We start from the raw sequence: 12,915 nt of genomic DNA, 5'->3' as shown, positions 1-12,915 counted from the left end.
CCTAAAGAGTAGCATGGAAGACATAGGACAAAGTAGGAAAGAAGAGCCATCAGACTTTGTGTATCCTAACAAGCACATATCAGGGGATTGAGGTGTTCAGTGCTGGATGCCATTTTGATTTATTGTAAACTGAAGTAAATTGTGTAATGTTCTGTTTAGAGCGTTGATGTTATCTTTTTGTCTTGTCAGTCTTGTTTTGAGATTGAAAATCAATCAATAAATCATAAATAGTTTGTCTCAACCAGAGAAGACTCCTTTACCTTGTGACGACCAGGGCCACGTTGTGCCTCACGTTCTTCATCACTGCCTGGACCCAGTTCCTCCGGATCCCAGAAGTCATGGCACACAGGGTGAACGCTCCCTCTGCAGTCTTTGTGAGGAGGGGGGAAGACTCAATCACTGTGTGACTCAATCACTCAATTTCAGTGTGCTTTTTGTCATTAACTATCCTACCCGGTCCTGTCCTACCCTTGAATAATTAATTTCATAGAATATTTTCACCCTGAACATGCACTACACACAGAATACAAAAAAAAGATCTGATCTAAGATACACCCATTATTATTAACTTTTAATACCATCCCACACACCCCTTGACAGCCCTACTGCATAGAACAGGTAAACTGTCGGGCTATAACAAATCATCTCAACTGACTGAGGATTAACCAATCAAAGACTCCAAATGTGACTCGTTTCAGGTAACTAGGCGTATGTCGTAAGTCACAACTTCACAGGAGAGGCATTTGAACGTTTATTTAATTTTTTCAGCAGAAATGCCTTCTGGAACATTTGGATCTTTCATTTGCCTTAATAACAAACGTGTATGCCATCTGTAAATATGAATAAAGTTGTTAAATTACAAGCCTAGTTGGTTTAGCCACAGAAAAAGACAGGAACCTTCCCGCTAGCCATACATAATTGGCTGAGATAATGAAAGGGCTGAACATGCTGAGAGATGAGTTTCAGATTGTTCTGCCATGTAACATCTTCTGTCTATAAAATGAGCTGCTCCTTATGTGTGGATAATCCTTCCGACTGCAGTGTTTTTTAAAGATATAACATTAGCTATGGAGAACTGAAAATGTGTTGCTAATGCTCAGGCCCTATCGACAACGGTCAGTGGGGAAAAAAAATGTGACGGACTACTTTCAGTAGGATGATCGTACCATGCTGACTCTCAGGAAATCCCTGATTTAGGTAAAAAAAAAAATTGAAGACATTGTAGAGTCAGTCTTCTGATGACAGTGATGGGGAAGAAACATGGATCAACAGTGTTGTTGTCATGGAAGAAGTTTACTGAGTTTTGAAATCTGTACAAATAAATTGGAAATTAAACAGGACGTCGTGTTTAATGAAAGGGGTTGCAGTCTGCTGTTGAGCGTTCGTCCATGCATACGGGTAAGAATCTAGCGAGAGGTTTCAGATATTATACGTTTCTAATTTTGTCAGAAAGTTGTTTTCATTGGAAGGTAAAAGCGTACTGTTAATATTACTATACAGATCATACACGTAATGTTATCTCAGCAAGCCATTTGCATTGCTAGTTATAGCCTAATGTTACCTAGCTAACTAGCTAACATTGAAATTATTTGGTTAACTTTAGCTAGCCATGACCCTCGGTTTTGTATTGCTAGTACTCTATGGATTGGGATTATCGCTCATTGTTTAGCTAGCTACATGTCTAAACAAAAGACCCCAAGATAAAGCGTAATGTTACCTTTCTAGCTGAGGTTAGATGACTGGCTCGGTAGCTAACATTACGTGTATGATCTGTTGAGAAAATATTATCTCAACAATCCATTTGCATTGCTAGTTATAGCCTAATGTTAGCTAGCTAACTAGCTAGCTATGACAATTAGTTTGTATTTCTAGTACTCTATGGATTGGGATTATGGCTCATTGTTTAGCTAGCTAGCTAAACAAAAGACTCCACTTCACCAGATGATTACATGACCCATCAAGTTAACAAGGTGCGTCTGACAGTGATTACTGTTTGTATAATAGCACTATTGTATAATAGTGCTAAAGTATTTGTGTCTGGAATTTATCTTTAAGCATCAGTAGAACAAGCCTGGCTTTCCTCTACCAGTCATACAAGGAAAATGGTCTGGATATACCATTTTGTAGCTCTGTCTCTACTTTTATCCAATGTAAAAAAAACAATTTCAAATTTTGCTACATGAAACTGAATCAAAGCGGTCGGTCACAAATGCCAACTCACGTGTATCTGGAAGCCGTAGTTCCTCTGAACTGGGTAGTCTGTGATGTCATAACAAGTAGAAAGATTAATCTCGCCATCCAAATCAGCAGCCTGAAATTAAACATGATAGAGAAAGACCGCCGAAGTTAAGAGGATGCTGTGATGCCCACACACACACACGCACACACACACACACACACACACACACACACACACACACACACACACACACACACACACACACACACACACACACACACACACACACACACACACACACACACACACACACACACACGCTCATTCTCTCTTTCTCTCTCACACATAAAATAATACAAGTCTAGTGTATTCTCAAACAACATTTAAAATAAGTCTGTGGATCTGACATTTTCAGGATCGTTATACCGCAGACAAAAAGATCTGGAGCTTCCCGAAGATTCTGGAATTGTGACCCGGAGAAAAATGGGGGAGGGCCATGCTTTTTCAATTTCAGACAGTGGGAGGGTTTAGTATTATTTATTTTTTAAATCTAGTCCAGGTGTCACGCCCTGACATTAGAGAGCCTTGTTTATTCTCTATTTGATTAGGTCAGGGTGTGACTTGGGTGGGCAAATCTATGTTTCTATTTCTTTGTTGGCCTAGTTCCCAATCAGAGGCAGCTGTTTATCGTTGTCTCTGATTGGGCATCACACTTAGGCAGCCTTTTTTCCCACCTTAGAGTGTGGGATCTTGTTTGTGTGTAGTTGCTTTCTGCATGTAGCTCTATGTTAGTTTTTGTATTTTGTTGTTTTTTCGGTGTCATTTAAATAAAATAAAAAATGTACGCCTACCACCCTGCACCTTGGTCCAATCCATCTTTAAACGATAGTGACACCAGGGGACAGTTATGTATTTTATAATAGATTAAATGTCAATATTGCTTAGTGTTTAAGAATTATTTGCTTATTGATGTGTGCCCGATGCTGCCCCTCATCCCTGATTCTTTGCTGGGCGTGCAATATTAAGTGCACCAATATTTAGTGTGGTCTCAATCAAATGATCCATAGCCTATACTGTAGGCTATAGGCCAAGGCTACTGTATACGAAATGAATGCTCTGAGAAAGGAAATATAATGGTATTTGTCACATACTCTGAATACAACAGGTGTAAACTTTAATGTGAAATGCTTACTTAAGAGCCCTTTCCCAACAATGCAGAGTTAAAAAGGAATACAAAAAAATACAAATAAGGGAAAAAAAGGAAATAGTAACAATAAAATAACAATAACGAGGCTTGCCGTGGGTGCGGCAGCAGAGAGAACAGTCTATGACTTGGGTGGCTGTAGTCTGACGATTGTTGGGGCCTTCCTCTGACACCGCCTGCTATATCAAATCAAATCAAATTTATTTATATAGCCCTTCGTACATCAGCTGATATCTCAAAGTGCTGTACAGAAACCCAGCCTAAAACCCCAAACAGCAAGCAATGCAGGTGTAAAAGCACTATAGAGGTCCTGGATGGCAGGGAGCTAAGCCCCAGTGATGTACTGGGCCATACGCATTGCCCTCTGTAGGATCTTGCGGTGGGATGCCAAGCAGCTGCCATACCAAGCAGTGATGCAACAAGTAAAGATGCTCTCAATGGTGTAGCTGTAGACCTTTTTGAGGATCTGAGGGCCAATGCCAAATAATCTCAGCTTCCTGAGAGGAGACATGCCGTCTTCACGACTGTGTTGGTGTGTTTGGACCATGAAAGGTCCCATGATGTGGACACAGAGGAACATGAAGCTCTTGAATCACCCACTACAGCATTTTGGATGCAAATGGGGGTGTGCTCAGTACTCCATGATCAGCTCCTTGTTGTCCCGGCACCACACTGCCAGGTCTCTGACCTCCTCCCTGTAGGCCGTCTCATCGACGTCGGAAAATCAGGCCAACCACCGTTGTGTCGTCGGCAAACGTAATGATAGTGTTGGAATTGTGCGTGGCCACGCAGTCATGGGTGAACAGGAAGTACAGGAGGGGACTAAGCACACATCCCTGAGAGGCTCCCATGTTGAAGGTCAGTGTGGCGGATGTGTTTTTGCCTACCCTCACCACCTGGGGGCGGCCCATCAGGAAGTCTAGGATCCAGTTGCAGAGGGAAGTGTTTAAACCCAGGGTCCTTAGCTTATTAATGAGCTTGGAGTGCACAGGGCAGTTACAGGTCTAAGAAAATATACTTCCTTCACAATGTTTTTGTGCTGGTGGGATGGTGTAAAACTAGGCTACACTACAGCTGCAATGGTATCCCAATCATGAGCCCTGGTCTGCCCTGCTTTTGCAGATGTAAACCTTTGTGTGCCGTCTAAACAATGGGGGCACTTCAGGAGGCGAGTATAAGGCTTCTTCCAAAAATAATTTTAGATTTGTTCCAAAAATTAATTAGGCCTATCTGTACATGCAGGCTACTGATTTCCTGTTCGGTTTGAAAGGGACAGCACCTAGATGCGAAGGAGGACCGGAGCTACATTTTATTAGCTTGCTACTGCTATAATTGATTTTAATAAAAACAATATGTTTCGTTGCCAGTGATGAAGTTTTATCAGAGTAATTGACCTCGGGGAGGTCATATTCAAGCCATATTCAAGTAACTTACATAACTTAGGCTATGTGCTAAAAGTAGGCTAATTCGAGAAGGCCTAATTCATTTAAACAGCCAGTCTTTGGTTTGATGCTCATGTGGTGAGCTATAGTTTGTTAGTCGATGGTGCTGCTGAAGCTGCTGTAGAACTTTCCGAGGATCTGCGGACCCATGCCAAATATTTTCAGTCTCCTGAGGGGAAAAAGGTGTTGTCGTGCCCTCTTCCCAACTGTCTTGGTGTGTTTGGACCATGACAGTTTGTTGGTGATGTGGACACCAAGGAACTCGAAATTCTCGACTCGCTTCACTACAGAGAGTGTCTGCGTTGCCAAGCGTTAAAATAGAAGTCAGTTCTATTTGTGATGCTGAACACGGTATAAGTCCTGCCTCTCCCATCTCCTCATTGCTTTACAGAAGCAGATACCCTGGTGCCATCTCCTCATTGGTTATACCCACGTGGGTGATTGAGAGATGAATTAAGGTTGGTTGGTCATGGTAATACACCTTATTATGAAAGTTTAGATGCCAATCGCCATATAAAGTCCCAAATAAGAAAAAAGCCTGGAAGGAGGAGAGAGGACTAGAAATGGTTTGGTTAACCGTTTTATGTGTGGATTAATTGGCAGAGTAGAGGACCTTATGCATTTCAAGTAAAATAACAACTCAACATTTAAATTCCAGGACGAATTAGCTAACAACAGCAAGCTAACTAAATAGGACAAATTAGCTAGCAACTGCAAGCTAGCTAGCTAAATTGCCATAAATGTTTAATTCATTTTGACCTGTCAACAAATTAATAGAATTTGATCCGTTTTTTATTAATTTTTTAAAACCTGCGTGTTCGTGATCGCGTTTGGTGTGAGGGAACAAAATCAATTGGCGCACGATGGTGCACGCGCGTGTCTGGTTTGCTCATGGTGTAAGGCTCAGGTCTGAGGCTCTGGTCTGTCTTAGGCATGCTCTCTGCTATCCACTTTGTTTTAATTATAATTTTGTGTATAGTGGAGGGTCATTTATTTATAGAGGAGGGTCACTTTTTTTCCCAGATGAAAATGTTAGTGAGGGCTATCCATTTTCATTTCAGAGGTCCGATTTTCTCCAGGTATCTCTCATTATAAATAACGTACAGTCCCTAATTCTTCAAGTCTTACCCATAGTAACCAACCATTTGATCTCAATCAGTTTCATGGGGATATGCATTTAGACATTGAGTTATACAGTGTTGTCGCACAGTATTGTTTTGAATAATGTACAGTGATCAAATGTTTGAGCAGATGCTGTTAACAAACTGTAGCATAGCCTACATGTGCATTATGCCTAGTGGTGCGCTCTGTTGTATTTTGGCCACATGAGCGAATAATGAGGTGGTGTTTTTGTCTTACAGTAACGTTATACTATGCTATTACAGTAGGGCAAAAAATTATTTAGTCAGCCACCAATTCAACTATGACAGACAAAATGATTTAAAAAATCCAGAAAATCATATTGTAGGATTTTTTATGAATTTATTTGCAAATTATGGTGGAAAATAAGTATTTGGTCAATAACAAAAGTTTATTTCAATACTTTGTTATATACCCTTTGTTGGCAATGACAGAGGTCAAACATTTTCTGCAAGTTAAGGTTTTCACACACTGTTGCTGGTATTTTGGCCAATTCCTCCATGCAGATCTCCTCTAGAGCAGTGATGTTTTGGGGCAGTTGCTGGGCAACACAGACTTTCAACTCCCTCCAAAGATTCTCTATGGGGTTGAGATCTGGAGACTGGCTAGGCCACTCCAGGACCTTGAAATGCTTCTTACGAAGCCACTCCTTCGTTGCCCGGGCGGTGTGTTTGGGATCATTGTCATGTTGAAAGACCCAGCCACGTTTCATCTTCAATGCCCTTGCTGATGGTAGGCTTTGTTACTTTGGTCCCAGCTCACTGCAGGTCATTCACTAGGTCCCTCCATGTGGTTCTGGGATTTTTGCTCACTGTTCTTGTGATCATTTTGACCCTACGGGGTGAGATCTTGCGTGGAGCCCCAGATCGATTGAGATTATCAGTGGTCTTGTATGTCTTCCATTTCCTAATAATTGCTCCCACAGTTTATTTCTTCAAACCAAGCTGCTTACCTATTGCAGATTCAGTCTTCCCAGCCTGGTGCAGGTCTACAATTTTGTTTCTGGTGTCCTTTGACAGCTCTTTGGTCTTGGCCATAGCGGAGTTTGGAGTGTGACTGTTTGAGGTTGTGGACAGGTGTCTTTTATACTGATAACAAGTTCAAACAGGTGCCATTAATACAGGTAAGTGGAAGGTAGAGGAGCCTCTTAAAGAAGAAGTTACAGGTCTGTGAGAGCCAGAAATCTTGCTTGTTTGTAGGTGACCAAATACTTATTTTCCACCATAATTTGCAAATAAATAAATGTAAAATGCTACAATGTGATTTTCTGGATTTTTTTCCCTCATTTGTGTCTGTCATAGTTGAAGTGTACCTATGATGAAAATTACAGGCCTCTCTCATCTTTTTAAGTGGGAGAACTTCCAAAATTGGTGGCTGACTAAATACTTTTTTGCCCCACTGTATATTTGGTTCTGTTATGTAAAATACTGTGATCATTATGTGATCTTGCAGACATTGATTCAGCTTTGTCTAACGTTGATCTAACTTTGCCTGAGTAGCCTGTTCTCCACGCATGTACTTATGCGCAGTCAAATCAAATTCAAATCAAATGTATTTCTATAGCCCTTCGTACATCAGCTGATATCTCAAAGTGCTGTACAGAAACCCAGCCTAAAACCCCAAACAGCAAGCAATGCAGGTGTAGAAGCACGGTGGCTCGGAAAAACTCCCTAGAAAGGCCAAAACCTAGGAAGAAACCTAGAGAGGAACCAGGCTATGTGCTGGCAGAAGCTTCAGGAAGCTCCGATATTTTAGTCAGAGGACTAAAGATCCCAAAAATGTCATATCCGTAGGCACTCCATTAAAATAACGATAACTGTCCATCCATACCTCCTCAGCAACAATATCTCTGTAAAACCTCAGGGTTTGGTCAGTCAGGACGAACCAGTGCTTCTTCCACTGCAAGATAGAAAACGAATCAACAATTAAGGAATTGCAATTCACATGCACAAGCACATACAGATACAAAGTTTATAAACACTAACCTGCCCTTTGTCAGTCAGTCTGGTCATCCAGCCCTTTTTGAAGTTGAGGTCGGGCTGAGAAGGGGAAAACCTTTATCATTTTTTTTAATTTTTTTTTATAATCATGTAAATCAGTTTAGCTAAATTAAGCTTACCCTATATTTGTAATATTAGGCCAGTTTCCCAGACACATTTTAAATTTAGTCCTAGACTAAAAGGCATGCTCAATTGATAATCTCTTTGTCTGGGAAACCGGCACATTATGTATTGGACACACCCAGATCTAGTTTAAGAATGTAGAGGTCCCATCTGGACAGATTTACCGTTGCTGTGGTGGCTGTAGCTTCTGCTGCTCTTCGGTCCAAGGACTTGGAGCGGCGGTAGCAGGGCATGGTTGGTCTGGAGACATCCGGGGCAGAACGCTTCAGAGCAGATTCCAGGGCCTCCTCCAACCACAGGCAGAGAGGAGAGAACTACAGTTGAGCACATGTCTACTTTTATCCCCAAAAATTACAACATTTCAACCAAACTTCCATTGTGTTGTTGTAGGGTGTGTGAAAACTCACTTTGGTGATGCCATTTAGTCTAGTATGATGAGTTCTACCAACACGCTACCGAAGTTCTACCAACACATTGACTACAGTACTCGTGCTGGGAAAACACTCCACCACTGCAAGTCTCTCTTCCAGGATGCCTACAAGGCCCAACCCCACCCTCCCTTCGCCAAATCAGATCACAACTTTATTTTGCTCCTCCCTTCCTATAGGCAGAAACTTATACAGGAAGTACCCGTGCTAAGGTCTATTCAGCGCTGGTCTGACCAATGCTTCAAGATTGTTTTGATCACGCGGACTGAGATATGTTTCGGGTAGCCTCGGATAATAACATTGATGAGTTCATCAGGAAGTGTATAGGGGGCATTGTTCCTACTGTGACTATTAAAACCTACTCAAACCAGAAACTGTGGAAAGATGGCAGCATTCGCGCTAAACTGAAAGCGCAAACCACCGCATTTAACCATGGCAAGGTGACTGGGAATATGGTCGAACACAAACAGTGTAGTTATTCCCTCCGTAAGGCAATCAAACAGGCAAAATATTCGCAATTCAATGGCTCAGACACAAGACGTATGTGGCAGGGTCTACAGACAATCAAGGATTACAAAGGGAAAACCAGCCACGTCACCGAGACCAACATCTTTCTCACAGACAAGCTAAACACCTTCTTCACCCGCTTTGAGGACAACACAGTGCCATCGACGAGGCCCTCTCCCCAGGACTATGGGCTATCCTTCTCTGGCCGACATGAGTATGACATTTAAAGTGTGTTAAACCTCGTAAGGCTGCTAGCCCAGACAGCATCCCTAGCTGTGTCCTCCGAGCAAACGCAGACCAGCTGTCTGGAGTGTTTACGGACATTCAATCTCTCCCTATCCCAATTTGCTGTCTCCACTTGCTTCAAGGTGTCCACCATTGTTCCTGTACCCAAGAAAGCAAAGGTAACTGAACTAAATGACTATCGAATGTAGCACTCACTTCTGTCATCATGAAGTGCTTTGAGAGGGTAGTTAAGAACCATATCACCTCTACCTTACCTGACACCCTAGACTCATTTCAATTTTCTTACCACCCCAATAGATCCACAGATGATGCCATCGCCATTGCACTGCACACTGCCCTATCCTCCTGGACAAGATGAATATCTATGTAAGAATGCTGTTCACTAACTACAGCTCAGCCTTCAACACCATGGTACCCTCCAAGCTCATCATCAAGCTCGGGGCCCTGATCTGAACTCCGCTATGTGCAACTGGGTCCTGGACTTCCTGACAGGCCGCCCCCATGTGGCGAAGGTAGGAAACAACATCTCCACTTTACTGATCCTCAAATCAGGTCGTGGACTTCAGGAAAAAGCAGAGGTTGCACACCCCTATCCCCATTGACGGGACCACAGTGGAGAAGGTGGAACATACTGCTTTACTAATTTCATATGTATATGCTGTATTCCATTCTATTATATTTTAGTCAATGCCACTCTGACATTGCACGTCCTAATATTTATATAGTTCTTAATTCCATTATTTAACTTTCAGATTTGTGTGTATTGTTAGATATTACTGCACTGTTGGAGCTAGGAACACAAGCAATAACATCTGATGAATATGTGTATGTGACCAATACAATTTGATTTTATTTGATTTCACTTCCTTAAATATGATTCTAAATATTCTAAAATCGTTCAGTGGGGTCTCTCTAACATATCATTAACACAATATCCAAAAAGTTAGATTTCGTAACCTAATACATCTGATAATAAGCACCGAGCTCTGTTGACAAAGAGCGGTGCGGATTTCTCGCTGATGCTTTTGAGGATATAACATTTTGTGGTCGTCCCTTTCCAAGTTGTTTCCGCAAATATCAAATTAGCCTGACACGAGCTGAATAAAATATAAAAGGTTTTGAAGATAAAATTTAAAAAAGCTTGTGGGAATGCTCAGTGCTCCGTTGACGTTTCAAGGAGAGCCGCTTTTTTTTGTGAGACGTCTTCAAAAAAGAGCAGGAACTTCGCGTTATGAAAAGTGTATACTAAAACATGAAAATGCTACCTGTCATATCTCAAAATAGATATCTATCTTACCTCTATATTGTTTTATGTCCTCCGGATTTGAGAAGCAAGATGACGAATTCAATGGTAAACCTGTCAGGCAGCCTTAATTCTCACACAGCCTATCCGACACGATGCAATTTTTTGGCAACTTTTTTTTCTGGCCATTGATTTATTCACCCTAATTTTGACCATCCTACAAGTGTAAAAAGTCTAATAAGTTTTGAACGGATTATGATAGAGACAAGAGGTTTAGAACATTGGTTTTCTTAGAGGATTATCTACACAATTAACATTATTTTACCCATTGGCCAAAATATGCAGTTTGATTGGAAACTACTTAATGTCTCTTCAGTTTCAACAGCAGTTTCTATCTCCACATATCTCACAATTCAGGTACTTGGTAGTCCAAAACTAAATTAATGTGATCAATATACTGGTAATTTATTGCGCAATAATCCGTTTACCAAAAATGGTCATTGTACCTGTTTTTTGCTTATCTGCATTCTGCTGTGTCGGGTCTGGCTTGTGGTGTTGGAGAATGATGAGGAAGAGGAGGTCGGGTCAGATGAAGAGCTGGTGTCCATGTTGTCAACGTGATCACCCTCTAACTGGTCCATGACCTGCGACCTCCTGATCCCAAAACAAACAAACACACACAGAGTACACATATCAATGCTTAACTCAATTGACTTACTAAATGCAAAAGTACCCAAAAACATTCCCTTAAAATACACAAAGAGAACAACACATATCACTGCTGAACTTAAACGACTTACATAACGCAAAAGTACACAAACAGATAACTAACAAAATGTACAGTTTACATGTTTAGTAATGTAATTTCAGCATGGTAATAATAAGGAATGCAGAGGCAAAATAATAGGTTGTGATGATAGGAATGGATTTGGTAATGTAGGGGTGATGGCTGGAGCCCCATGTTGTGGTTGGCGGATGGTTTGGAAAGAGGCAAGCAGGCAGGAATGGGCAGTCCCAGTAGGGCTGAGTGACATGGTTGGTGGGGCTCCAGAGACCTAAGACAGGGAAAACAACAAAGGAGTATGATTTGTGTTTGGAATGTATGAACATAAAAACAGAAGATACAAGTTTTGAGATGGTGAACACGACAGCTCATGTGGCAAAAAGAGACATGAGAGCATCAATTCTGCTCAGTCAGTCTGCTCTGTCGGTGATCAGCGACTTGAGAAGAATTTATGCTCTCAAACACCGCTGTGACTAAGAAGTCTGACCTGCGTTCCAAGACAAATCGCCTGTTGAGCTGGTCCCTGCCAGGGCTGTCTGCTCTACCCTGCACCAGACTCCCTGCCTGGGCCCTGAAGGCCCCCATCGTCTCCCTGTCATCCAGCTGTCTGGTGCTGTGCACATCAGCCAACCACATATACTTTGGTCTCCCCACACTGGGACCCCGGGGGTCGTCACCCTGGTCCTCAGCCCGGCCCTTGTCCACCTTCACCATGCCCCTGGTAGACTCACCCCGTAGCCAGCTGAATGACGTGCTGGTGGCAGAGCATCTTGAGCCCATTGGGGACCTGCCAATCAGGACCTGAGGACAAGGGGAGGAGGAGGAAGAGCAACCAGAAGAGGAGGAAGAGACGGGAGATGCCAAGGGACTGTTGATGGGGAGGAAGACAAACCTCAGGGGGTCCCTGGGAGAAACACTGGACAGAGACAAAGATGGCTGCCAGGAGTCTGTAGCTGGTATGTTCTTCTCTAGAGAGGAGCAACCACTCTCTGCCCGAGACTTGGGTCCGGAATGTAGGAGGAATTGTTGGGCATCTGGGGAGGGAGTTCCAAGGAGATGGAACGGGGGAAAAGGAAGGGAAGGGTTAATCTGCAATACAGATAAATCAATGGGAATAACCAGTAAATTGTAGGTACATTTGTGCATAAAGTGGGCCACCAACAGGAACGTGTGTGTGTGTATATGTGTGTCTGTGTGTGTGTGTGTGTGTGTGAGTGTATAAACGCTGGTTTCACTCAGTCAGGAATAATCTGTCCCGAGCTGGGGCTTTGTGGCAACTCCAGTGCCTTCAGAAAGTATTCACATCCCTTGACTTTTTACACATTTTGTTGTGTTACAGCCTTAATTTAAAATAGATTAAATTCATATTTTTTGTCATTGCTCCTTGTGGCGGGCAGGGCGCCTGCAAGCTGACTTCGGTTGTCAGTTGGACGGTGTTTCCTCCGACACATTGGTGCAGCTGGCTTTCGGGTTAAACAAGCAGTGTGTCAAGAAACAGTGCGGCTTGGCTGGCCATGTTTTGGGGGATGCATGACCTTTGCCTCTCCCGAGACCATTGTGGAGTTGCAGCGATGAGACAAGATCGTAATTACCAATCTGATATCATGAAATTGGGGAGA

At 42.4% G+C, this 12,915-nt stretch overlaps 1 protein-coding gene across 6 annotated transcripts in view; it reads right to left on the bottom strand.

Annotated features, from left to right (window-relative positions):
- The window catches only part of LOC124000900 (plectin-like), an 86,467-nt gene that overhangs the window by 57,843 nt on the left and 15,709 nt on the right, over positions 1-12,915 (bottom strand). For 4 of the 6 annotated variants that reach the window (XM_046307578.1, XM_046307580.1, XM_046307581.1 and 1 more), the window contains 7 exons: positions 12,189-12,330; positions 11,019-11,166; positions 8,253-8,375; positions 7,951-8,004; positions 7,796-7,864; positions 2,222-2,311; positions 261-370 (listed from right to left, as the gene is read on the bottom strand). In XM_046307578.1, coding sequence (XP_046163534.1) covers positions 261-370; positions 2,222-2,311; positions 7,796-7,864; positions 7,951-8,004; positions 8,253-8,375; positions 11,019-11,166; positions 12,189-12,330 — 736 coding nt within the window. Of the gene's footprint in view, positions 1-260; positions 371-2,221; positions 2,312-7,795; positions 7,865-7,950; positions 8,005-8,252; positions 8,376-11,018; positions 11,568-12,188; positions 12,331-12,915 lie in introns of those variants that run through there. The other 2 variants (XM_046307579.1, XM_046307584.1) reach the window with 2 other exon arrangements.

This window comes from Oncorhynchus gorbuscha, linkage group LG16 (assembly GCF_021184085.1).
Source record: "Oncorhynchus gorbuscha isolate QuinsamMale2020 ecotype Even-year linkage group LG16, OgorEven_v1.0, whole genome shotgun sequence".
NCBI lineage: Eukaryota > Metazoa > Chordata > Actinopteri > Salmoniformes > Salmonidae > Oncorhynchus > Oncorhynchus gorbuscha.
This window is presented reverse-complemented; position numbering and strand designations above follow the sequence as displayed.